Source organism: Malurus melanocephalus, unplaced genomic scaffold (genome assembly GCF_030028575.1).
Source record: "Malurus melanocephalus ecotype Western Australia unplaced genomic scaffold, MMel_1.1 scaffold_403, whole genome shotgun sequence".
Taxonomy (NCBI): domain Eukaryota; kingdom Metazoa; phylum Chordata; class Aves; order Passeriformes; family Maluridae; genus Malurus; species Malurus melanocephalus.
Genome location: NW_026623635.1, coordinates 583,591 through 610,082, shown reverse-complemented (window position 1 = coordinate 610,082; position 26,492 = coordinate 583,591). Strand labels below are relative to the sequence as shown.

Here is a 26,492-nt window from a genome sequence, read left to right as displayed (position 1 = left end):
TGGTAGGATGGAAGAAGTGTTCTAGCATTTCTCCTTCTTCCATTTTTTCTGCTCTTTTTCTTTTCTTGTTTTGTCAAGAGCTGGTGGAGATAAGAGGTTGCCAGGTGAATTCTGTTCAGCTGAAGTTGGGTTGTTTTTTTTTTTTTTGTGTGGTTTGGGATTCAGGTGCTGTTAAAGAAGTAAAAACAGTCTCCCAGATCTGACAGGAGAATGAAATCCAAGATCACCCCCAGAATCTGTGTAGGAAATCTCCCSAGAGCTCATCCTCAGAAACAGTGGTGTCATTGCATAATGCCTTCCCTGTCTCTTCCAGGGGACAACGGGAAGCCCCAAAGGAGCCACCCTTTCCCACAGGAACATTGTGAATAATGCCCATTTGATTGGTTTGAGGCTGAGCCTCACAGGTGAGGTGAGTCTGGCTGGGAAAAGGGTTTGGGGAGTTCTCCACTGCAACAGGAGAATGCTGCTGTTTGCTCAGGAAGGGCAGGATGTTCAGCTGCAAATGACACTGAGRGATATTAATGCATGACATTTTGCATTTCAATGGAGTTCATTGATGTTTCATTTTGGTTTCATGTGAAGGGTGTTTTTTTAGGCAAAAAAAAGCTATCTTTTTGTGGGGGAAAAACATGAAATTAATCACTTTTCATTTTGGTGAATACTCATTTCAAATAATTACAAGACTGGATGTTAGCTTTGAATTCTGTTGAATGAGGTTTTAATTTGATTTACATGACTTTCATTTAATGTCATGTTTACAATCTTAAAACTTTTATCAGGGTACGACCTCTCTATTTGTGGTTTCTTTTAAAAATTGTTAAAGACAAATATTTTCTTTTGAAGTTYTGAAGCACTTATTTCTAACATATCAGCTTTGATCCAGAGAATAGATGAGTTGTTTCAATCAGTCTTCAGAGCCTTTGGTGTTTTTTAAAAAAACAAAATAAAATGAAGAGCATGTGCCAAGTCCTGCATATTTCATAGCTCTCACAGCACTCCCACTCCTCTCTTTTGGCATATAATGTGTAAGCAATACCAGACCAAAGAGTCCAGCAAGGAAGAGACATTGCAAAATTTCAGGATGAAATATTGATGTAAAAAAACTTCTCAAACTGATTTTTATTAAAAGCAGGATGTTCCAGTTGCATTTTTTACTAATGGGAACACAGCAGAATGTCAGATTTCCAGCCAAGCAGCTCAGGAAAAATCTCTGTGCTCAGATCTTTGCTCTTCAGCAGGGAGATGGGCTGGTCACACCCTGGGAGTGTCCTGTGCTCACTGTTGTCTGGTTGATCCCAGGAGAAYCGCTGGGCTCTGCCTGCACCCCTGTACCACTGCCTGGCGTCGGTGGGAGGCTGCATGATGATGGCTCGCTACGGCATCTCCTGCATCTTCCCGTCGCCCGGCTTCGAGGGCAAGGCTGTGCTGGAGGCTGTGGCTCGAGAGAAGTGAGAGCTTGTTTTGCTGCACAGCAGCTCTTGGCCTCGTGGCTCTGCTTCTTKGCTTGTACCTGCCAGGASCTTGCTTGTGCTCTTCYTTCCCACCATGGGAGAGGCGGGTTTGCTGCTGCACTCGGATGCACAGGAGCTTCAGGAGCCAAAATTTGCCTTTTCAGCTCTGCTTGGGAGTGTGTCACCCTTCTCCCAAAGTTAAGGGATCTTTCAGGTCACCATAGGGCTTTGGCTGGGAAATGCAGTGGTGTCTTGGTTTGCTGTGGCTGYTGTGTTTTCACATCTGAGCACCTGTCCTTCTCCTCCAAGNTGTGGCTGTTGTGTTTTCACATCTGAGCACCTGTCCTTCTCCTCCAAGAGCAGCTCTGCTGCTGGGGTAATTGTGTTTGCAGATTGTTCCTCAAGAGTAGCTTGGGAAACAAAAGACCTGTTGCTGTATCTGCATCGTACATGTATATATATCTATATATTTTTATATTTATGTATATCTGTGTGCACTGACAAAGATCACATCTGCTGTGCCTGCCTTCGTGCTGCTGCTCTGCAGGGTGGGATGGGATGGGATGGGATGGGATGGGATGGGATGGGATGGGATGGGATGGGATGGGATGGGATGGGAGCTGTGCTGGGTTTGCCCCCAGTTCCACCTCTGCAGCTTTGCTTTTTTTCTCTCCTCTTCCTCAAGATGCTCCCACGTGCTCGGCACGCCCACCATGTTCATAGACATGCTCTCCCAGCCAGACTTTGACTCCTATGACCTGTCSTCTCTCCGGGGAGGTAAGTCTTGGAGCTCAAATGGGAAAATCCTGCGGAACAGGATACTCCTGGTTGCCTGCTGGGAGGTTTTATTAAGTTTTGTGAGCAAACAGCTCTCTTGGTGGGAAGAATTCAGTTGTGCAAGCCTTGTGTTTCCCCTGTTAATYTGATGCTGCATTTCCTTTCCTTGGGGAATCCTTCCATCATTATCTATTTTTGGACTCRTTCATCWTAAGRCAGCCTAGGGAAGGACCTTTCTRTTTTAGCTGCAAGGGGAGGTGTCASAACAGCCTGATTTCCCTCAACTCTCCTCTCTCCAACCACCACCGTGTGGCAGCAGATGCTTTCTGTGCCTCAGGCTGATGCAGTCCCTGAAACAGAGCCATGCTCAGATTTTTTTCTCTGACCTGAAGTTTCCTGCCTGTTTTTGAAGTCATTGATCCCATACTGGAGGGTGTGATCCCTTGTGCTGGAATTTCCTCTCCTGTCAGAGCTCACCTTGGGAAGAGCTGAGCTGAAACAAGGAGACCACCAGCTCTTTGGAGGCAATAACAGCACAGAGAGAARGTGGTGCTGGAGCATCAGGAAATATTTTAGCAGGTTACCTGATCATCTCTGCTATGTGTAAAATGATCCTGTCTCATCCTCTTCCTCAGTAAAGCCCATATATTACCCCACTCTTTTGCCCTGTCATCCTAGGTTGGAACAGGTGAATGTGGGATCTGTCCTCTCCCAAAGGGCCCTCTGTGCATGACAGGAGGAAAGATTTTTGGTTTTGTGGTGATGATCGATGGGAGTGTTTGTTGCACTAAAAATCTGTGCGTCTTTCTGTTAAAAATCTGTGCATCTTTCTGCTCTGAATAGGGTTTTGGGTTTTTTTTGGTGTTGTTTTTTGGGTTTTTTTTGGTTTTTTTTTTTTGTTTTTTTTAGAGCTGCAGATTGGATTAGGTTTGTGCTGTAGAGTTTATTTTTCTGTTGAGAAAGGCCAACTGACCTCGCTGCAGCCTTTGCTTCTAGAAAACTAGGGTCAGTATCCCAAAATGTAGAAAGTATTTTGTCAGGAACCAATGTATCCCACAGCTCTGTCCAGCATTAAATCTGGAAGTGCAGAACCATTTGAAGGACTGCTCCTGGGAACAATGAGCTGGTTTCCAAGGTCTTTTCCTCTTTCTTCCAGGAATGGTTGGAGGTTCTCCTGTTCCCCCTGAGATCATGAAGGCAATTATGAGCAAGATGCACATATCAGAGCTGGTGGTGAGTTGTGGTTGCTGGGACCAGAGCTGCGAGGGGTGTTTGTCAGGGTGAGAATCTGAGTTTGAACTGCAGTGGTGCCTGGTGGTGCCAGATCAGGCTGGAGAAGGAGGGTGCAGAAGAGCTGGAAGGCAGAAGTGGRGGTTCTGCCTGGTTGCTGCTGGGGTGAGTGGGGAGGAAGCTTTGGAGAAAGACAAAACGTCACATTCAATGTCATTGAGTGAAATTCTGCTGCTCATTTCACAACTTTCAGAAATGTTCAGTAGCACACACTGCCAGGATGGTGATGGCAGAGGCAGTGCTGGTTTGTATCAGTGTGGGTGGGTGCTCGTACTCCTCTGGCTATGGAGCTGTCAAGTTTCTTTCCCCATCCCAGATTTCCTGTGGATGTGAAACCTCCTTGCGTGGCTTTTATAGTGTCTAAGGCTGTGGGAATGGTGCCATCCACATGTGCAGCACCAAATATTGCATTGCCAGAGGGGCAGCACGTGCTGGGCCACGTGTCCTGCTGTTCCACCACGTGTGCCACCACCCTTGGCCTGTGAAAAAACCACCCCATGGAGGGCCAGGCCACCAAAAAGGGCTCAGTGTCCCTCCAGGTGACACATTTCCCACCATCTGCATGCAAGTGGCAGAGCCAGAAAAGGGYTGTTTTGTTTTACCCTAAAGGAAATTAATTTGGTGCCACGCTGCTTCCCAAGGATGAACACGTGGGGCTGGCAGTCAGATTAGGCTGTTGTTGYTGGCAGACCCTGACTTGCACCAGCACTGGGGTTTTACAGGGACAACYGTGTGCTCTGCCACGGACCAGGGGAATCCAGGGCATCCTGGATGCTGCCAGGGATTTTTCCTGGGTATGATGCTCTTAATGCTGAGCTGGAAACATCAGGGACAGCCCTGGTGCTGCTGCTTGAGCTCTGTCAGGTGACAGATACCTATTTTTGTAGTACGCTTGAGTTTGGCCTCATGAAATATTTTCAAGCATTACTGTGAGATCTCAGGACTCATTAGGTGTCACATGTTCCTGTTTTGTAGAGAGAGAAATAGTAAAACCCTCCCAAACAGTTGCTCTGCCCATGGATAAAGAGGATTAAGTCTATATTTGTGCCACTGGTCTCATGTTACTCCTGATCYCTCCAGCCCTCAGACAGACACAGAGACTTGTTGAATTCATCTTTGCAGCAAGAGCTTTATACAGAAGATGTACATAAGAAAATATACAATTTGATTTCTATATAGGAGGCAGAGGAGCTTTCACCCTCTTAAAGGTCATTTACACTCAGTTACAGAGGAATAAATATACATATATTTATATAACTCTTTAGGATTAAAAAAAATGTGAATGATTTGCAACTGTGGTGTGACAATAAACCATAGTCATGGTGGTGTTCTGCTAGATCCTCTGGAGGGTGGGCAGGGAGGAGAGGAGGGGTGCACCGTGCACATCTCCTCCTCTTGGACATCTTGGTGACCCCACAGAGTGGGAGAGAATCCAGACTTGAGGTGGCTCCAGTTCTGRGGGTTCCCAGAACTGCTTCCCTTCAAGGATTTCTGGCTGATTTTGGGACACTGCTGCCTCAGGGCCACCGGTTGTTGGTCACTGCTTCACTGTCCCCTCAGCCCTGGCCTGCAGGGATCCCCTCTGTGGGAAGGCAGAGGAGTCTCTTTGCATGGGTTGAGACCAATTTTCCTCATCAAGCAGCAGGGGCAGGGATGCTCCTACCTCCCCACTTGCTCCCACTCCTCTGGAATGGGACAGGCAGCACCCAGCTGGTTGATCAGGGACRTGGGTTGTGTTTCTTCTGGGAAAAATGTGTTTTACCAGCAGGATCTAGCTTGTCTTAGTAYGGTCATGCATAGTTTAGTTTTCAAAAAGGCCTCTTTTAAAATACATAGATGTCGGAAAAGATTGGAAAGGTGGATTCCATCCTTGTGATCAGCAGAGAAGCAGGGATTGGGAGGAGGCTGGAGGTGTTCAGATATATCAGAAGTGTTTCCTGACAGGTAGGAGAAGCTCAAGGAAGGACTCTGAAGTCAGTAGTTTTCTGATGGTTGGAGTGACCAGTCACCAGGACGGGCCACAGCGGAGCCTGCTAGGGTTAAAAAAGAGAGAAGGCCACATCTTTAAGGGGATTTTTCAAGCAGAGCAGTAAATTTGCAAATTTGTTTATTTTTAAATCAGTGGATGAAGCCCATTCTTCAAAGTGTGAAGAGTTTGGAGTCAAGGAGCTGTTACCAATTCCCACAGGAAAGATGGGTTAGTCCTGTCTCTGAGCTACTATACCAACTCTCTGTGTAACTCCTGAGTATCTTACCCAAAGTGCTGAAAGCCAAAGGGAGCACTTTCTTGGTAGAGAAAGCAAACCCAGACCAAAATTTTTCAAAAGCAGTGGATTTCCACATCAAAATTTTGATTTTGCTATTCTGAAAATCCAGGGCAGGTGAAATTTTAGAAACCACCATAGAGCTTTTCATCTTAAGTGTAGTCAGTGACCCAATCAGTGTTCATCCATGAAATACAGACCCCTGTATCTCACAGCTGCCTGCCTCTCAAGAGGTGCATGATGAAGTCAGAGGTACTTGCACAAAATTCATGCTCACCACACTGGAGTGGGTTTGTGTGCCTGCACTTTGGCACTGACACCTGAAAGCACTGAGCTTTTGTCTTCTGCAAGACTGGAATAAATTGTTTTCTATTTCATTGACACTTGTAAGCCTGTTTGAGGGAGCTGGATGGAAARTGTTAGAGAAAAACTATCAGTTGTTATTGTCATGGTTTTCTTACTCTCACCATGGAGAAGTGARCTGGGATTGAGTTCAGGCAGGGAGAGAAGATTAAGAAGGGTCAGACCTGTAAATAAAATATGTTTAAGTACTGTGGTTTAGAAAACTGAAGTTTTTCCATGCTTAGAGCAGAACTTTTCCTGCYCTGTATGGAATGACTGGTATTTCCATCCTTAATCCATAAAACCCTCTGGCACTACAAGAGAAATAACCACTTTAGAAAGGCACAGAGCAGCTGGCATAACCCCTGAAAYTTTGGTCATAAGTTTCCTTTCTCCATCCTGTCGTGCATATCCTTAGTGAGCTGCGGACCAAATGCCATAACATGGCACAATGACAACTCCTGTTCATGCAATGCACTGCAGGATCACTGCACTTTCCTTGAAAAAGGACCAAAGGTCCCTTTCCCAAGATTTTACAAACTTACAGGCTCATTCAAAGTCCTCTGGAATCCGAACAAGCTCCAGACCTATTCCTGGGATGGTAAAAAGTAAAAATGCTTGGGGTGGAGTGATGACAGTTGTGGCTTTTTTTCTCCTCTGCGGGCTGAATTKAATACCCTTGGTAGTTTCCAGCTGTGGAAGGTGTTGGTGTGATCAGTTTTCACAGTTGGTGTTTGCTTTGGGAGCTGTCAGAGAGTGCTCATTGCTGGAGGGGAAGGCAGCCCTGTCTCTGAATCACCTCCTGGCCCAGGACACCTTCCCCAAAGAATATTTGCTGTCTTGAACCTCCCTCTTCTGGGATACTCATTTGAAGGCATCAGCCCTTGTTTTTAAATACCTGACTGCTTTGGAAGGGAATTGTGGTTGTGGAAAGGCGAATGTTGGATCAAGAGCTGCTCCTCATGGAGGATATCTATTTTCCTGACTKCCCAGCAATGTCCTGCCCTGGATTTCACACCAGACCTGGAGGACCTTTATAGGGCAAAGGGCTGGTAATCTCCTGCTGGTTAGAAAAGTAAATCCTGTGAGGTCTCATCTCGGGTAAAAGTGGGCTGAATCCACCCTTGTTTTGATATATGGTGTTTATCCCTTTTGTATAACAATAATATCTTGACTTGGTGTGGGGCTTTGTTGGTTGGACAGGGTGCTTATTACCATAATGCCTGAAGGATGATTGAGGCTTAAACCCTGTTTACAGTCTAGGGCTTTTGGTTTCTTTCCTAATGTACAACAATAGTTGTAAAAAGAGATTAACTTTTTCCCATGTTGCGATAGGAGCTCTGAAGAGTTCAAAGCCGATTTCTATTCTGTGTATATTTTCAGGGTCCTTGCTTCTCTGTTTCATATTTATTTACATGTTCAGCTTTACTTTCTTCCCCAGGCCTGTCTTGAGCCCTGTGTTTGTTTTACAGAATTGAGCCCATCCCTGATGCTCCTGGGAGCTCACGGAGCCAGGAGATGGAGCAGCTCTGAGCAGAGAATCAGAGCTGCTGTGAGCCAGACCCTGGTGCCATTTAACACTGATGCCACCAAAGGTGCTGGGGCTTCTTTTGTGGCTAAAAGTGACCCATCTTACGTGTTTAATGGCGACTCCCCTTCCTGGACCTCTTGGTGGGCAGTTTGCAGGTGCGGAGGGCCGGGGTGTCCCTGATGGGCTGTCCCCGGTGCTGGGCGGGCGTGGAGCAGGTGTCCTCAGCACGGGTGCGGTTGCCCTTCAGCCACCTGTCATGTGGGGAGGAGGGAAAATAAGAGYTTAAAAAAGGCACAAAGCATGGATATCAGCGGGCAGGAGCTGCTGAGTGTGACAGCAGTGTCCTGGCATGAATTTGGGGGCTCAGGGAGACCCCAGGGAGCGCGGGACAGGGGGAGCAGGGCCGTACTTGCGCAGGGGTGCCAGCTGGCAGTTGCAGTGCCAGGGGTTTCGGGAGATGGTCAGCGTCTCCATTTTGTCCAGGGGGAAGTTGCGGGGCAGCTGGGTGAGCCGGTTGTTCTCCAGGTGTGCTGTTTTCAGCGCCGTCACGCCAGYGAATGCGTTCTCTGCGAACTGAAGCACAAAGGTTTGCTGTGAGGATCGTGGAGCTGGAAATGGGGACTCCAAACCTGCTCCAGACTTTGGGTGGCATTAAGCACAGGGCACTGGGACATGGTGCCCAGAGGAGCTGTGAATGCCATTCCTAGGAGCARYCTGGTGTCCCWGCCCACAGCAGGGTGTTTTGGAAAGGGATGATCCTCAATGYCCCTTCCAACCCAACYCAAGCCATTCTATCATTCTGTGAAACAGGGAGAGAGCAAGAGAAGGAGCAGTGAGCAGAGTYCTGGCTCACTGGAAGCTCTGTGCACTCGAGAGGCAGCAGGCTGGTGGTGGTGATGGAATCTCCTACAAGGACAGCTATGTCCCAAATCCGTGTGGGATTGCCTTTGCAGCCACATCCCTAAACAAATTGAAGCCTGGCAGCCCTTTTTTATTTTTGAGCCGTACTTCTCCATTCTAAATGAAGACATTTTCTGGCGTATTCCTTTCCAAGGCTGGAAATCCTCCCAAGGCCTGCTGCCTTGCCTGTCCTGGAGCGACTGAAGGAGGAGTGTTTGTGGCGTCTGAAGGGGCTGTAGACTTTGGCAGTGCCCGGGGGCTCCGGCTGGAAAGTTACACTTGGCATCTGAGCAATGCAGAAATACAGGCAGGTTTCCAGCACCTCAACTGCCTCCATTTTTTTTTCTCATTTCCAGCGGTTTCTTTTCAAGGGATGCTGCAAAATTTGTCTTTTCTCGGTTGATGGGGAGGCTTGAAGGTAGAGCCTCCCTTGAGAAAGCTGCCAAAAAGCAGGGAGAGGCTGTAGACCTGGCTCTGCAGCCCTCCCCTYTCTTCCCTGAGGCCTCATCCCTGGCATTTTTCAGCCCAGGGTTACTCAGCTTGGAAAGCTGTTGAAAGCAAACCYCTCAACACAAACTTCCTTGGCAGTGATGGATTGGAGAAGGGCTCACTGACAAAGCACAAAGCTCCTCTTGGCTATGACAAACCATTCCTCCTCCCTCTCTGAGTGGAGGGRGAAGCTTTCTCTGAAGGTTGGAGATTCACTGGGTCTTCCCAAAGCTCCCCAGGACCTGTGCTCCCGTTTCTAAAAAGAGCCTTGCACTTCACACGGACCATCAGGGYGTGTTCATGCTCTCTAAGCTGCAAAGCTCCACAGAGGAAACTCACTATTTTAAGCTGTGAACTTTTGTCATCTTCCAAATTAAGCGTTGCTGGATGGGATTAGGGCTTAGCTCAGAGACTCCCAGATCCCTGTAGCTGTGGGGCAGTCAGCATTGCTGGCCTCCTCCATCCAAAGCTGAGCTGACCTTGGGAGGTTGGGCTGTGCTGATGGTGGAGCTGCTCCGAGGGATGCTGGCACGCCGTGCAGTGGGGAGGGAGCTTTGGACAGTGCTGTTACTGTCTCAGCTGCTCATTCCTCTCCCAGTCCCATGAGAAGAGTTCACATCTGCTGCTAACAGCTGCCGAGACGCCTGCCAGAGCGTGTCGTTGGGAAGAAAAGGGTGATTTTTGTCCCTAATTTAGATGGAGGGCTGCTGCTGTTAATTTATTTTGAGCTGAATGCGCAGACAGGAGTGCCTGTCTTGTGTTGAGGTTTGAGGAGGGTCCTGGGCTGTGCAGCACAGCCTTGTRGGGTCTGGTGTGGGTYTGTGATGCTGAGGGGGAAGGGGAGCTCYGTGCTGGAGMCTRAAGGCTGTCCTTCCTTCTGCTCACGTGCCTGTTAGGCTGGGGTAGAATTGCGTGGGTTTACACTTGACCAGCTCAAAAATCTCACAGCCACGCAGGGAACAGCTAAGGACAGCATGTTTGTGGAGGAGAAAGAGCTGCAGTCAAGATGCCAGCAGCACTTARAGCATTTGGTGGTGATTTCCTGGATCACATGGGCTCTGTGATGTCTCTTGGCAGTGCAGAGTTCACACTTGGGCTGTTGGATATGAGGCCTTGGAGGGTTTGAAGGGAAAATGCTGATCTGGGAGCTTTGTATTTGCAAAGCCTAAAGCTGCAGAAGCCACCCCTGTTAGGGCTGATMCCATAAACTGGTGTCCTGTTGGGCTCTGAGGAGGAAAGGAGGCACWGGCTGCACAAGAGCTTTTAGAGATCCTGTCCACAGGTGGTCACTGTGAAAAACAAAGTCCTATTTGCTGGCTAGAATTGTTATCCTCTGCTTCCTGGCCAAACCAAGGATGCTTGTTTCCCTGGAACACCCCAGAGTCCAATTTTTTCAATATGTGACTTGGGACTGATAATTCTAGCTGGAACAACATCATGCTGCAATATTTGACTGAAAGTGCCTTAAAACTGAGTCTACCCAAGTGCTGTGACCTCCTTGCCTAGTAAGGTCAGCAGATTGTTTTCAAGTGTTATGTTTGCCCAGTCCCATCCTGGAGAGGTTAATGCTCAGCGTGGACAAGGGATTAAACACTGAAATATTACTGAACTGGTTTAATTAGTGTTGTTCTGCACCTGGACAAGCTGTAATTCCAGTTTTTGAGCTTTTTGGGGTGTTATATCCCCTTGAAAACCCTGGTGTGATGCATTTCTTGTGGCTTTCACTTGATCTGCTCACCCCTGTGAGACTCTGAGCTGCCCTTTGTTGTGAAGAAATTATTTTTCCTCACATCTTCCTGTATGTGGTGGGTGTTGCTTTGCCATGAAGTCCCAACCTACCTCACCTGGATGTTTTTTGTCTCAGTGCTTCCTGGAAAGGCATTATCCCAGGTTCTGCTGTTCTGCTCCCTTTCCAGCCAGGGGGATTCACCCAGGAYTTCAGGCAGCATCAGGGTGCTGTGCTGGGCTCTGCAGCAMTGCCTGGCTTTTCAAAACYCCTGACACAAGTGATTCCCTGAGTGTGATGCTCCTGCCTATGCTCACAGGAACAGGAGGGGGTTGTTTTTCCCTTTGGGACACCCGAATGTCCCTCCTCCCCTTTAGTGGGAACAGGGCCCCTTTGTAAGATGCTGCAGGAGTTCCTTTGGAGAGAGCATCAATAAACAAACCTTTCTTTGTAATGTGTCGGGTTGGAGGCAGTGGGGAGGCCAAGGTGAAGGTCTGTACCCCTACCTGTCTGCAAGGCAGGGGGAAAAAACCAGGACTATCCACAGCCCCTCCGAGGAGTCTCCCCCTCCCAAACTGCAGCAGGTACCTGGGCTGGGCAAAGAGGCAGAGGTGGAAGTGCCCTCCAATCGGAGGGATGTGCTCACCTCTCATCCCTCACTTTGTTTCTAGGAGGATGGAAGTTTCCTAATTGTCCTGGAGCATCCCAAACACCTTTCTCAGTGCCTGTCATCTCCAGCTTGGGAGGGAATGCACACACTGCCTTGTGTCCATCCAGGGGGGTTAATCAGCTCCARATAAATTGATTTTGCATAAATAACTCAACAGGAGGGTTGGGTTCTCTGTCTTAACCCCTGATTGAGCCRTGTCAGGGTGTTGTCAGTGCCTTGCTGCCTGCAGAGCCTGCAGACCTGCATCTCCCCTCTCCCTGCWAGGCAGGGACAGMAAACTGAGGGCTTTGTAAAAGGGGAAGAAAACCAAGCCCCATGTTTCTGATCTGGAGCAAATGGGAAGAGAAAGKACTCACCTTCTTCAGTTTCATGTTGTCCAGGTGGAGTGTCTGCAGGTATCGCCCGAAGGACTGGAAGGCGTTGTCAGGGATGACCTCAATTGGGTTATGGGAAAGTTTCAGCTCCTCCAGCACTCTCAGCTTGCTCATTGCATTCACGGGGTAGCTGCTCAGCTGGTTCTTGTCCAGGTGGAGGACAGCGAGGTTCTCCACATCCTCCATGGCCCCAGGCAGGAGGTTTGTGAGCGAATTGTCCGAGAGGAAGAGCCAACGCAGGTCTTTAGCCCCGTCAAAAGCCCCTGGTTTGAGCTCCCGGATTTTATTGCTGCCCAAGTGCAGGATGAAGAGGTTGACGAGAGGGGAGAGGAGCCCTTTGGGTAGGTCTGGGATCTTGTTCTTGTCCAGGTACAGGTAGGTGAGATCAGACAGGTCCTCGAAGGCTCCTGGCTTGATGACACTGATCTGGTTATCGCTGAGATAGAGGTAGACCAGGCTCTTGAGGCCACGGAARGCACCACTGGAGATCTCCTTGATGCGGGAGCTCTGGAGGTGCAGGGACACCAGCTTCTTCATGTCACGGAATCCGTTGGGCGGCAGGACAGGGAARTTGTTCTTCTGCAGGTTGAGGAGCCGCGTCTGCTCGGGCACCTTGGGGATCTTCTTGAGCCCCGCGTTGTCGCAGATGACGTGCTGCAGGTCCCCGCCGTGGCAGTGGCAGCTGGGGGGACATGCCTGCACGGCGGAGGAGAGACATGCCAGCAGGCTGAGGACACCGAGGARGATCCCAGACCCATTCATGGTCAGATCTGGAATTCAGTGTGGTGGGAAGGGAAGCGGGAGGAGGAGAGAGATGGGTGGGAGAGAGAGAGAGAGAGACTGGGTTTGCAGCATACTGAACACAGCCCTATTTATAATGTTATTAAAAAGCAAAATCCCTTCCCACAAACCGCAGGCAGCAGCCAGTTGGAAACAACTGGCTTTGGGAAGTTACTGTGAGCTTAACCCCTTGGCACCAGGCAGAGCAGTGTCCATGGCCCTGCCTGGCCCTGCTGCTGAGCCACGTGCAGAGGCAGTTTTCCTCTCTAGAGGAAAAGGGGAGGCAAATWATCAGGAAGAACCAATGCAGACCTGTTCTGTGGAGAACATTCCTGCTGAGATGAGCAGGACCCAGAGTCATCTGCAGGAGGGGAAACAGCCAGTTTTGGTTGAACAGCATAGCAGGGAGCACTGCTGAGCTCCACAGCCAACTCAGGCCAGAGTTTCCAGCAGGCTCTGGGGTTCTATTTCACCCCAACTGGTTTGGGGAGAAGCACCTTGTCCTGTTCTCTCAGAGGAAGGTTCCTGGTGTGGGCAGTGTCTTGTTTCACTGATTCAAGAGGARTTTGCCTAAACAGGGATTGGAGAAGGTGGGAGTGATGTGGGGTCACGCCAAAGGCCAACAGTGCTGCAGTTGCTCTTGTAATGCAAAATTTTGKTTGAAGTCTTCCAGATCTATGCTGCACTGAGGAGCTGGCCAAGAAAGAGAGTGCAAAGAGTCTTAATTTCTGCTGTGTCTTTCCTTRTGAGCAGTTGAGGATGGCGTGGTCCTGGTCAGGACACCTGGTGCCTTCCAGCAAGGGATGGGGCAATATCAGAGCCTGCAGGGAAGCAGTGGGACACGGGGTGGTGGATAGGAAATGCCAGTGTACAGCTAGGTGGCAATGCCTGTGGCTCTTGAGACAGAGCTGTGAGTAGGGAAAGGCATTGGTAAGGGATGGAGAGGCAGCAGAGCAAAGAAATCCCTGCTGGAGCTGGGATGGGGATCTGCCTTGGCTCCTGTGTTGGGGTAGCAGTGGCAGAGGTGAATTWACACCGCAGGGGATGTCCCTGCTCTCCCAATAAAGAGGGCTAAAGCAAAGCAGTTAAAAGCTCCAGCGCTTCTGTGAGTGTGAAGRGAGAGATCCAGGGGTTGCGGGGTGGGGTTTGGAACGGGAACATTTTGAACTGATTTCCAGCCAGCTCCTGGCTGCAGCGAGCAGCGGAGAGCCGAGCACATAACTGCGAGCTTGTTGAGATCTCTGCTCCCGAGGCTGGCTGCAGAGCCCCAGCGGAGCCTGTGCAGAGGCGAGACGGGCTCGAGAAAGGGAGCAAATCCAAGGGCTGACTTAGGACACAGACTGGCTTATTCACCGAGGTTTCTGGGTTTTTCCATTGTTGCAGCGAGGAATCAGCCGGCGCCGCCGAGCGCGCTCCGGACCGTGTTATGCAAACGGCCTGGCCTGGTCAGCAGCTGTCAGTCTGAGAGGTGTTTGCWCTGCAGGGCTAAATTGGGGCAGAAAATAGGCTTCTGGGGTGGGAATGTGGTTCTGGTGAGCCTGTGGCCGAATGRTGATGTAATGTGGGGCCTGGGTGCAAACCAGGCCATGTCAGCCCTGAGGTGTGATGCCCTGACCTTGAGCAGCTCACCTCAGCACCAGGAGCTTCTCACCTCTGGAGAGATGCTGTGACCTTGAGAGYTCCTGGTTCCTGTTGGATTTAAAGCTCTTTGATCCAAGCAATGGTACTTAGGCTTGTGCACCATGATGGTCATGCACATGCTTTGCTCTCTGGAGGAGCTCTTTGAGTTCTTTGTCAGGAACTTTGGGACAGAGAAACAGGAGCTGGACAGAACCTTCTGTGTTTTTCTTCCTTYCCTCTCCAGTTTGCTGTTCCATGATCCTGCAACTGAGAGTGCCCCTGAGCGTGCACTGCTCATAAACCTGTGGCAGGGAGCTGGGTGAATGACTGGGAAAGAAAAGAAAAAAATCACCTTTAAAGCATCATCTTCTATCCACTGATTGATTTGATTCTTTTTCCTCTGGGGAGGTTCAACCACTTTAGTTTTTACTGTAATCATTTGATGAACAATTCCTGCAGCTATGTACCAGTTATTCCGTTCAAGAGCAGCTGGTGGGTGAAATTTAAAACCCAGCCTGTTTCTKCTGGGCACTCAGTCTGGGGACTGCTCCTTCCCTGAGTGTCTGGTACTTGGATTTCCCATCCCATTGCAAAAAATATCATCTGACAGCTCACTGCAGAGACAGCAGCCAGTGTGGGTCAGGTTGGAGCAAAAAGCTGGTGAGGGCCTTGCAAACCCCATCCATAAATACATCCTACCCACGTGTATTTCTGGAACAAGACCCTTTTCAGAGGTTGAACTGCTCAAATCTGTTTTTCTTTTTTCCTCTGAGGATAAAATTCCCTTTCTTCCACCTTTTATCTGACTGAGGCTGCTGATTTTGGGGGACAGGGACACTCCCTCACTGCAGGGATGTGTGTGGCTGTGGCTGTGGGTACCAGTGAGACCTTTCTTGTGAAAATGGGATGYAGCTGATGATGCTGGTGTGAGGTGGGAAGCTGTCCCTGCTCCAGGATCCCTCCAGCCCCGAGCCTGCAGTAGATTTTAGGTGAATGCTGGGTTATTTTTGGTGCCACAGTGGGGTGGCAGCGGGGAAAAGGCGTCTGCTGCTCGGATCCCTTCCTCCAGGCACAAATGGTGAATAAAAGGAAGTTCTTTCCCCTAATATTTTTTGATTTCTCTGCCTCGGTGAGCACATTCCTGTGGTGGGAGCTGCTTGGCATCTGCCACAGCTGGCACCTCGCCCCCGGGCTCCTGGCTGTTTGTGTTTTGAGCTGCTCTCAGGACAGCTCTGCTCTTCCCACATCGGGTTTTGCAGACCTCAAATGTCCACCCATCCTCAAAAGCCCGCCTGGGTCCCGCTGGTGGGCGGTTTGCAGTCTGGAGGTGACAATGGAGCASTGTCAGTGTCCCTGTGCTGTGGTCAGCTCCTGCCTCGCACGTCCCCTGGGAGCAGCGCTGCAAGGACATCACAGAAGAGGCAGGATTATCCTGCCACCCTCTCCTTTTTAATTGATTAACAGCTCTGCAAACATTCCTGGCGATTTGCAGATGCCAAAYTCCACTCCTCTCCTTCTTGGAGACATTGTGGGCTAAGCAAATACATTTTTGAAGCAGTAYAAATACAGATTTGGGGTGTTTCTTTGATGCTGCAGGTCTGAATTTTATTGGTGCAATACTGGACATGGCCCTTTCCTTATTTAATAATTATTTTTGTTCGTGTGAACAGTTCTGGCACATCAAGACAGCTCCATGTTAAAAYACTCCATTGCCTTTTGGGGCTCCAGATCTGGTTTTGTGTGTCAGTGCAGACTTGCAATCACTTTCTTGAAGTGGCACCAGTGTAGCTGGCTTTGGGGTGCAGCCCTTCTCATTTTGGCTCAAGCAGCTTCTGGGGGTGCCCCAGACCTTGTGGGGTGAACCCCTGCCTGGCATTGGGGTGGGAGCAAGGTGGGAGAAGRTGCAAACTCCCAGGGATTTGTCCCAAGGGCAGAGGATGCTCCAGGCAGGGTTTGAGGAGCAGTGGTGAGTGGGTAAAGGGGAGCCCCAGAAGCTTTCCTGGGTTCCCCCMTCTTCCAGGCAGCCCCTGAGTGTCCCAGCAGTGGCATCCAGGGCTCTGAGTTCAGATCTGATTTGCCATTTTTATTTGAAATGCTTGAAGAATTCCCATCCTTGCGGAGCTGGACGAGGTGGTGGTGGGTTCCACCTCCTTCCTTCTGATGGTTTTCTTCCACTGTGGCGTGGCCTCCACCCACTGATCTGCTGCCAGTTTGGCTCCCTGTTGATGTCCACCCACCCTTCCCTTCTGCTGATTCCAGCAGCTGCTGGATGATGCTCTTGGCCTCTCCTGTGGAGCTCACACAGCCCTTGCAGCCTCTCCCAGCCCTGTGTCCACCCTGTGAGCCACCAGCCGTTCCTGAGCATCCTGCTGCTCTGGCCAGGGCTCTTGTCCTGGTTTGGAGAGCCTTCCCCTGGTTTGCAGAGCCTTCCCCTGGTTTGCAGAGCCTTCCTCCCTCGTGGAGCACCCCTGAGCCATGCAAGACTCCTGGCTTTCCCAAACTCTCCCCAGCCATGAGGCCCCTCTGTTCCCAAAATGGAAAATGGGCTCCAATATGATGACAATTCCCTGCTTGTGCTCGGCCGCCCCATCCCACCCCACCTGGTTTTTTTGGGGAGAATCTGATGAGCAGGTGGTTTCTGCAGCTGCAGAAGCTGTGGGAATGGGCTGTGAGAACATTTAAGGAAGCAACAAGATCCTGGACTTCCTGGAGCTGAGCTGAACTCTCCAAACCCACAGGGATGTTACCTTTGCCCCTCAATTTTTGCTTGGAGCATCAGGTGGTTTTTCCACCTTCTCACGAGAATTTGTACACTTCCTCTCACTTTTTCCTTTTAATCCCACTTTTCCCAAAGGCATTGGCACCAGCACTAGAGATGATGGAGTTAATTGCACAGCAAAGGGCTTTTATCACTCTGTGGATAAACCAGTAACCATGCCTTTGCTGGTTGCCATCTCTGCCCTGCTGGCAGGGCAGGGGAGATACTCCAAGCCTCAAGTGGCCTGGAGAAAAGAGAAGCAGCTTTAATTTCAGAYGAGGAGGAGCAGCTTTCCTCGCTGGGCAGCAACAGGAGGTTCATCCCCAGCTCAGTCTCAGCCTGGGCACGCTGTGTTGTTCTTCTGCTCTCCTCTTGAGTCAAAGCCATGGTGTGCCACAGCACAAAGAGGGTGCTTTGGRCACCTGATATTTTTGGGATCTTTTTTAAGCCCCATCCAAACTGGGGAACTGCCTGGCAGCTCTCTTGGTGGGGAGAGAWGCCAACAGGGTGGCCACCCTTGGAGATTTGTCCTACAAGACCTGTTTGTTTGTGTCCTGACGTTTCTGACACAAAGATGGTACTGTTGCTGGGGAAGGAAATGAGATTCGCTGTGACACACGGGGCTGGATGTGATCAGAAGTTGTTTTTTTGCAGTGGCAAAGTTGACCTGAAGGTTCAGGAATATTCCAACACAATTTGGGATAGTGGGATATCTCCAAAGCGAGGAGATGCATGTCCTCAGAGGACAGAGGAGTTTAGGGTGATCTTGGCAGTGAGCAGCAGAGTGAGGGAAAGCTGTGGCTCAGTTGAGAATGATTTGGGGCTGGCTGTGATGGGAAGAGCTGGGCTGGCTTTGGTGGAGATACCCAAGACAGACACACTTGGCTGTAGGGATAATTAGATCCATCCAGTCTGTCACGCTGAGAGGGGTTCAAAGGGCCTCTCAGAGGTCCCTGAGCACATCTCTTGGGTTGCCAGCCTGCTTTCTGTTGTTCATTAAGCCCTCTTTGAAGCCTGAAAATCCCTGTTATTTCACGGTCAATTTGCTACAGTTTTTCCCGAGGCCAATATTGTCTCCAGCAAAGCTCAGTTTCTGTAGGCTTCAGTTTGGCAGTTCAAGCCCGGCCATCATCATCCTCCAGCGTGGCACAGCCACAGGGAGRTGACCAGGGMTGTGAAGGTCCTTTCTGAGCAGTGCTCAGGCCCAGAGCTGAGTGTCCTCCAAGCACCTCCTGCAGCCCTGACCTTCTCCAGCCCCACCCAGTATAACCCCACTCGGGGTACTGGTGGTACAAACCCCAGAATTTTCATCCCAGCAGTTGAATGTGGAGGGCACTGGGTGTTTTCSTTGCTGCTGAATGCAGGGGAAAACCAAGGAGCAGAGGGCTGGTGTGGTTTGTTCCAAGTTATGCAGTAAATAAGCGGCACAGCTGGGAAAAACCCAGGGTCTTCAGAGTCCCCACTGTCCCCACCACATCAGCCTGCCTCCCCAATGTTTACTAAAGAGACTGGAGTCTGATTGTTTTCACTTTATTTTTAATTTTTAGCCGCTTCCCTCTTCAGGCTGTTTTGCCTGTTCCACAGTGACCAGTGTTTGAACAGCACTAGCAGGAAATGTTTGGGAAATGTGCTTTAAAAAACACAGTCCTGCTAAGATGTTCTTTTTATTCCTGCTTTGCACAGAGGCTTAGGATTCACAAAGAATGAAACTCTTGTTGGTAGGAGCAAGTTAGGCAGTGGTTTGTTTTGGAACTGTCCTTGTCATCACTGAGGGCAGGACTGATCTGGGTTTGGGGGGGTCACTTGTGGTCCTACAATAAAAAAAGGCTTTACAGTCAATTATATTCTGTATTATTGTAGCTCCTCTCAAAGCCAAGGCTCCAAGCTGGAGTCTTTCCCTCTGGAAAGCTCTGCTTTGACACCAGACACAGCTCCAGTGGAAATTATGGAGCTGATGCTGAAATTATTGGGTGAGGTTTTCTGGACCGAGTTACACCAGATGACAAGGCTGAATGATGCTAAGTGTCCCTTTGGGTCCTGAAAGCTAGGAATCTTCATGGCTATCTCCAAGTTTAAATTGGTGTGCAGGGTTTCGTGGAAGTGTTGTTTCATCTGCTGCTGACAGCGGGGATGTTGGATGCTCCACGTGTCAGATAAGGGCTGGGAAGGACAGCAGTGCTGGCACAAGGGTTTGCTCCGTTCCTCGCCTCCATCCTGGGAATACAGCTGGGAAAAAAAAACACCCCAAAAGGGAAATAACATCTTGGAAAGGTCTGGAGCAGCATCCTGGTGTCTGGCTGTAGAGGGATGTGCTGTTGTGGGCAGGGGAAGGCAGAAATTGGGAGGCAGATCAGGGGATGGAGGGTCAGACCTGTGTTGCCCTCTGGACTGGTCAGGAAGSCCATTCCTGAGGGTGTGAGGGTGTTTATGGGGACAAGCCACGGGCCAAGGCAGCAATAGCTGGTGTTTGGGGTACAGGGCACGGTGCCAGGCATCTGGAGGAGCCAGGGCACTCACAGCACCATCCTGCCAGGGTCCTGCCTGCTCCTGCATCCAATTAAACTGCTGGAGCAGAGGCAGCGAGGATTGACTCAGGGCTTGGCTGGGGTYCTGGGACCAACGCTGCAATTCATCCAGCCGAGTCAAACAAAAAAACAAAGGCGCTGGGATTTTTAATAAGTGTTTAAGGTCTTGGATTTGGGTCTGGTCAGTCATTTGATCCAGGCACAGGACTCGTATTAGTGGGTGGGAGAGAAATCCAGTCTGAGCATGAGACGCTGTGGGTTTGCACCCGGCTGGGATGTTGTCCTTGTGTCTGGGAGCAGAAGTCTATTCACAGTCACTCCCTGGGGGCTGCCAGGCTCTGAGCAGAGCAGTTCACACCAGATGGTCCCTGCAGCATCCTGGAGAGGTTCTGCTCCAGATTCCTGGATGAAAGCAGGCTCCAGCTTGGATTCACACTGACCCTGGTGCAGTCAACAAGAGCGTCAGCCGTTGTGACAGACTGTGCCCAACATGAGCTCCTCCAGCAGCTCCAAGAACGCGCCAAGAGCTCCAGTGTTGTTACACAGTGCTGTGCATGGTGCCAGTGTTGTGTTCAGCTCATCCAGGATATTTTCATGTTTGTTCAGATGCTTCATTGCAGTCCTTTGCAAAGCCCCACGTTAATTTGGGGCACAATGCCTGGAGTTTAGTGAACACCATGCAGAAGCCATGGCCATGCAGGCACAGCTGGGCATTTGCTCTGTGGGAGCTCACCAGACCTGGGTGCCAGGGCAGTTTGGTGGGTCAGAGCTGCTCACGTGTCAGTCTGGAGAAGTGGAGGAGAAATAAGGAAATGCTTTTGCTCCCAGCAACGCAGACCCAGTGACATTACAGGGGTGACATTACTGAGTGGGTTAGAGACACCAGAGCAGTGTTCCCATTGCTGGAACCCAGCTCCCAAGAGCTGGAGATGTGGCAGAAATCCCAGCAAGGGCRCTGTTGGTGCAGCTCAGAGCTGCCCAGAGCACCTCCTGGGCAGCTCCCTCTTCCTCAGCCAGACCACTGGGCTGGGCATAAAGCRCTGGAATTTTCCTCCGAGGAGAAGTGACCTTCAGCTGAGGTGGCTCAGAGCCTGCCGTGGGGATTAGCGGGGAGGGAGGTTTAGCAGCGAGGAGCTTTGGTCCCGCTGTGAGGCTTTGGGTCTGCGAGGGCAGCTGTGCCGAGAGCTGAGCAGCCTCGTGATACCCTTACGAGGGTTACAGGGGCTGATGTCTGCACAAAAGGATCTGCAGCGAGCAGCCACGCTGCAGGACACGCTGTCCCCCACAGGAGCAGCCTCCAGGGCTTTTCCAAAGGGAAAAAAATGAGCTGTTAGAGATGCAAGGTGAGCTCAGCACCTTGGCTGCAAGGGCACCAAGGCAAAGTCAGTGTCTGGCAGAGATGGTGTGGAGTCAACAGGACAGAGCTTGGAGAAACAAGGGTTGAAAAAGAGGATGGTGTGCCCTGGGGCCCTTTCCAGGGATAGTAGTTCGGGTGTCAAAATAGTGACAGCCCAGGTGTTGTGGGGTCTGGAGCACTGTGAGGGAGGTGAGGAAGGCCATGGCTGGCAGGTGCTGTGCTGAGTGTCCCTGGAGAGGGGGATTGTCACTGATCACTGCTGGATGGAGGGATTGTGAGGGTACAGGGCAGGGGCAGSRRTTTCCTCCTCCCTMATCCCTGSTGCTTGARTGGACACTGMCAATTTCTGTAACAGGAGCTCTTTGACCTCTTCCCTGTGCTCAGAAACATCCTTCCTGTGTCTGCATGACCCTCTGGCGGCAGTGTCCCCATCCACAGCCACGAAAGCAGGGCTTCCCTGTGACCCGAGTGCCCTGGGAGAACACCCTCCTGCCACCCCACTGTCCCCTGCCTTGTCAGCTCCACCTTTGCCGTGCTCTGAGCTGTGTGCTCCCCTTCCCCCCTGAGTCTCATTTCCTCTCCTGTGTTTTCAGGTTGGCTATGGGACCACAGAGAACAGCCCTGTCACCTTCATGGCATTCCCCAACGACAGCCTCGAGCGCAAAACCGAGACAGTGGGGTACATCTTCCCCCACACAGAGGTGACCGTGACCCTCCCCACCTGCCCCAGGTTCCTCTGCCAGCAGCAGACCTTAGTCCATCCTCCCTGCCAGGTGATGGGTTCTAATTCAGCCCTTCTTCTCTTCCAGGCAAAAATTGAGGATCCAGAAACGGGGCAGCCTGTGCCTCTGAACACTCCTGGGGAGCTCCTGATCCGTGGCTATTGTGTCATGCTGGGCTACTGGAATGACCCTGCCAAGACAAGTGAAGTGATCACTGCTGAGAGGTGGTACAAGACAGGGTGAGTGTGGGAACAGCCCCGCTCCTCCCAGACTGTCCCACAGGGTGACACTCTATGGGGATCTGTGGGTGTGTGTAGGAATGCTTGGGATTTCCAAAGTAGAGAAAACTGCTGATTTATCCCTCTGATCTGTCTGTGACACTTCAGAACAACTTTTAGCAGTGCTGAGTGTCCCTGGAGAGGGGGATTGTCACTGATCATTCATTGATGGATGGAGAGATTGTGGGGGTAGAGGGCAGCGACAGGAATTTCCTCCTCCCTAAACCCTGGTGCTTGTGTGGACGCTGCCAATTTCTGTAACAGGAGCTCCTTCCATGTGTTCAGGTGGCATCTCCGYCATTACCCTCTGGATACCCTGGCTGGGTGGGAGCTTCAGCCATTCTTCCACCCAGCTGGGACAGGACTAGGAAGGTGTTGTCATTTCAGGGACCTGGCGAGCCTGGATGAGCAYGGCTACTGCAAAATTATAGGGCGTTGCAAGGACATGATCATTCGGGGAGGAGAGAACATCTACCCTGTAGAGATTGAGCAGTTCCTCCACACCCACCCCAAGGTGGAGGAGGCCCAGGTGAGTGGGAGGAGGTGGGGTGGGTGAGAAGCTGGTTTTGGGAATCCTGTACATAAAGCCTCTGGGATTGCTGCTTGTGATCTGGTTGTCTTTCCCTGTTTTCAGCATCAAATTCTGTGTAATATTGGTTGGCAAGGARGAGGGAGAGGTTCATGGGGTGGAAGGGGTAGGCAGAGCTCCTGGCATGGGGCATATGGATAAGGGCAATCCCCTTGAGCTCCAGCTGCACATCTGCAAAGTGCCTGTCATTCTTCAATTTTAATCTGCCTGTCCACTTTCACAGCTCCCTCTGAAATTCTTACTCAGAAARCAGTCTGGAAGGACAGATTTTACTGATAATTGCTCAATTCTGACTCTTCCAACAAGTCCCTGGAGATGARGAGTGAGACTTTGTTTTCACCCCTTCCCAAGACAGCAGAGATTTCCAGGACTGAGCAGCTGCTCCCAGTCTGCTGGGATTGTTCYCCTGCAGGTTTTGTGCCAGACAAGTTTTCCCATAAATAAACTGGTTATTTAGTCAGAGTTTCTGCCTGTGCCAGGCGAGCATCTCTCCTTGGAACCATCCCAGTGCAGATGGGTTGCAAACCAGCCCTGTTTATGTGGTTTCTAGGGCTTTATGTCACTGCTCTGGACTCAAAAGGATCGACGTGTCTCTAGGATTTTGAGATACTGGTTCAAGGCGGGGAATGACAGGAGGATTCTTGTGGAATAGCAGGAGCAAATTTTGGAGAGAGCTCAGGCTTGGGAAGCCCATCTCCTGCTGTCATGGGCAGTGGTCAGCTAAGATCTGTGATTATAAGGGTTTCAAATAATCCTTTAATTCGACCTCATCCCTCCCCTGCTGTTCCATCTGGAGATCCTAAAGCATTCGTGGCAGCCTACAAAGTCTCCCTGTTGTYTGAAAACCTCTTGCCACACTTTTTTGGGAAGCAGCAGTGTCAGTGATTGAGATTCAGACTCTGCTCCAAGGGTTTTTTTTGGATGCAAATCCATTTATTATAAAGAAGCYTCRTATTTTATAAGAATGCAAACAATTAACAATCAGTCTCYATTCACATACAATGTATAGCAATGGGYATAGCTTGTTCTTCCTCTATTCCCTTTCTCATTTTTTCCTCTATCTTTTTCCCATTACCACAACTTSCTATAAATTAACCTTCTYATATTTAATTATAACTATTTACCTAAAGTTTTTGTGTACCAAAACAAACAAATCTTCACTATCCAAAGCTTAGATTCCCACAGAGGGACAATAGTGTTGCACTCACAGTGCTCCAGAATCCGTGGTATGGGATCAGGAAACATGCCATGGGGCAGCACACAGACCCTGTGGGAGGACAGGGATGTCCCCAAGGGTCACAGTGTCCATCTGTCCTAACCAGGTGGTTGGTGTGAAGGATTCGAGGATGGGAGAAGAGGTCTGTGCCTGCATCCGACTGAGAGCTGGGCAGRACTGCACCGCAGAAGAGATTAAATCTTTCTGTAAAGGAAAGGTGGGTCCCCAGTCCTCAGTTCCCTTCCAGACCAGCACAACCAGGCTGCTGGGGACTGGTGGGTGAGAGCCCATGGATTTAGAGCATTGGGGGACCCAGCCCTGACAGCACCAGGCTGTTCTCRTGGGTTGTGTAGCTGTGGTTTTTCTCTTCCCAGATCTCCCATTTCAAGATCCCACGTTACGTTGTGTTTGTGAGCCAGTACCCACTCACTGTCTCAGGCAAGGTAAGAGGGGGCTGGGGCAGGGTGGGAACCTGGAATTCTTTCCCAGCTCCTCTTTGAGTCTCTCACCCTCCTTTCTGCACTCTATTCCAGATTCAGAAATACAAGTTGAGGGAGCAGATGGAGAAGCACCTTCAGCTCTGAGACTGAGAAGGCAGAACAAAAACCAGGATAAACCAGCCCCATTTCGATCAACTCTGAGTCTGCCTTTCACCTGTGCCTTGGGCTAAGCAACAGAGACTTTCCTTCCCTCCCTGACACCAGGCTGATGGCACTTTAGTCAATAAAACAGAGCGCCTTTTTTTCCCAGTTGGGTTTGTTTCTCTGCCAACAGAAATACTGTGGTGTGAGGAAGGGATGCTTATTTCTGGAATTCTGTCCGGTTACTGAAAGAACTAATGAAGGTTTGAAAATCTTGCATGTCTCTGAGGCTGCAGCCTTTTCAGAGGGGTTGAACAGATGCTGATGAGTATTTTACTGACATTTTGAAGTCCAAACACCCCAGCCTGCCTTCCCAGGGTAGGTGATGGCTTTTTTTGTTGGATGTTGTGAGACTCCTGGGTCATCTAWCAGCGACTGAACTTGAAATGAGGAGCAGGGGTTTCAGAAAATGAGACTCTGCATTGGAAGGAGCTTCCTACAACTGCCTGGGAAARCTCATCCTGTTCCCTCACCTCCCCCAAGTGTTTCCCCAAAAAAAAAACTTCTCCGAGGTCGACTTGGCTTTGTTTATTTTGTTGTTTTGGACAAGACAGACAGCAAGGTTATTGCAGAAATACCAAAATTCCTGTCCCATCGGCAGTGTGAAGCAGAGCCGATCTGGGACAGCGTTTTACGGGAGTTATTTGGTACCTCCCAACCATGAAACACTCCTGTGGGCAGGGGGAGAGCAGAGCTCCCCTTTGCCAGCAGAAATGTCCCACCCCAGCTGGAAAGCAGGTTATGATGCTGCCAACTCTCGCCGATCTCCCGCTGTTTCCCTCTTGCTTCCTTCCCGAGCAGGGCTAAGGCTGAGCCCCCTCCGGTGGGTGGAGGGAATGGTACAACAGGGAGAGAGGGGAAGCGTCAGCGAGGTCTCCATCCTTCATCTCGCAGCCGGGCCGTGGGGTCTACCCATGGAAGCAGATGGCAGGGACGAGTCGCCTGCTCTCATCTGCTCTCTGAAAGAAAAAAAAAAAAAAAAAAAAAAAAAAAGTGGATGGTTTGTGTGAAACTCTTTCTGCACAGTCACTTTCCAGCAAGTTCCTCCCCTGTTCCCAAACTGCTCCAGAGTGGGGCTGGTGACATCACTGGTGCTTCCACATTTCACACAGGTCTCCTCCCTTCCCTGGTTTTAGGATCTCTGTAGCCTTCCTTCGTGAGGTAAGARCTGTTACCTGCATGACAGCCAGTAGCCTTGGGGACAGAGAGAACCTCTGTGACTGATATCTAGGGAAGGACTGTTTGTGTTCTTTACCTTCCCACAGCACTAACCCAGGTGCAGGACAGGCCTGCAGTGAGAAGAGCTTCTCCTCTCACCCTGTTCAATACCTCCACCCTTGGCACAACCCCTGCTCTGCCCACAGGTGCCCCATGTTCTCCCCATAGCTGGGGGACAGTGGGTAAGAAATGAAGGTGATGTCAGCCCTGACTGGTGAGGACAGACACAGCGCTGAGAAACCCAGAGAGCCCTGGTCACAGCGGGGACAGCTYCTGCCACCCCAACCCTGCTCCTGTCCTGGGAGTGGGGCAGCATCATCCACGGGTCTGAGCCCAGCAGAGCCTGGTCCCAGGGCAGCTTTCCTACCATCCCTCACCATCCAGGACACCTCCCGAGCTGCCCCATGCCCCTTCCAAACCCCTGGGATGATGCAGCCCGGCTGTAAATACTCACASGAGAGTAAAAGCTGRTCCTTAAWGCTGGSAGTGCTGTCTCGGTGTGTGCAGTGYTCCAGGCTCGGTCCATGGCTCCTGCCCTGCTCCTGCCTGGGTCCCACTCTTATACTCCTCACTGCCTGCTCGGAAACTCCCCGAAGTGGGAAGGTTACATCAGGGGTGGCTTCCGCTCAGGAACGGGAATTTGCCGTCACAGCCTTTGTCATGGGCATTTCGAAGTTCCTCGTGGCTATTAATAGAGACATTAATAATGTCGGGGTTCGTCAGCTGCGGGTTTGCACAACCCTGTGTGGGGACAGGCCACCTCCCTCCGCCGAAAMGCTGGAAAACCCTTCCTGGCTTCGGGGAGCAGCGGGAGAAGGATGCGGGGGCAGGTCCCGGACTGCTCAAACCTGGTTGGGACCGTGTGTCCGCGGAGGACACCGGGAGGGGACATGGACCCCGGCACCGGGGGAGAACACCGGCACCGGAGAGAACACCGGCCCCGGGATCCCCGGCCCCGGGAGAGGACACTGACC

General features: G+C 50.7%; 2 protein-coding genes across 3 annotated transcripts in view; one reads left to right on the top strand and one right to left on the bottom strand.

The window, feature by feature from the left end:
* The window catches only part of ACSF2 (acyl-CoA synthetase family member 2), a 36,966-nt gene extending 12,558 nt beyond the window's left edge, over positions 1 to 24,408 (top strand). The window contains exons 7-16 of the mRNA XM_057379359.1: positions 314 to 409; positions 1,300 to 1,448; positions 2,137 to 2,228; positions 3,385 to 3,461; positions 21,448 to 21,555; positions 21,664 to 21,815; positions 22,242 to 22,383; positions 23,766 to 23,876; positions 24,034 to 24,102; positions 24,193 to 24,408. Coding sequence (XP_057235342.1) covers positions 314 to 409; positions 1,300 to 1,448; positions 2,137 to 2,228; positions 3,385 to 3,461; positions 21,448 to 21,555; positions 21,664 to 21,815; positions 22,242 to 22,383; positions 23,766 to 23,876; positions 24,034 to 24,102; positions 24,193 to 24,243 — 1,047 coding nt within the window. The 3' untranslated portion in view covers positions 24,244 to 24,408. The remainder of the gene's footprint in view (positions 1 to 313; positions 410 to 1,299; positions 1,449 to 2,136; positions 2,229 to 3,384; positions 3,462 to 21,447; positions 21,556 to 21,663; positions 21,816 to 22,241; positions 22,384 to 23,765; positions 23,877 to 24,033; positions 24,103 to 24,192) is intronic.
* CHAD (chondroadherin) lies at positions 4,633 to 12,678 on the bottom strand. Of its 2 annotated transcripts, none has more exons than XM_057379361.1 (4): positions 11,797 to 12,678; positions 8,065 to 8,228; positions 7,761 to 7,906; positions 4,633 to 5,548 (listed from the first exon to the last, which is right to left on the bottom strand). In XM_057379361.1, the coding sequence occupies exons 1-3, from the start codon at positions 12,574 to 12,576 to the stop codon at positions 7,765 to 7,767; spliced, it is 1,086 nt and encodes a 361-aa protein (XP_057235344.1). In that variant the 5' UTR covers positions 12,577 to 12,678; the 3' UTR covers positions 4,633 to 5,548; positions 7,761 to 7,764. The 2 variants fall into 2 exon arrangements, with proteins under 2 accessions (XP_057235344.1, XP_057235343.1); XM_057379360.1 differs by having other exon boundaries at positions 4,633 to 5,551; positions 11,797 to 12,616.
* Positions 24,409 to 26,492: the final 2,084 nt, after the last annotated feature.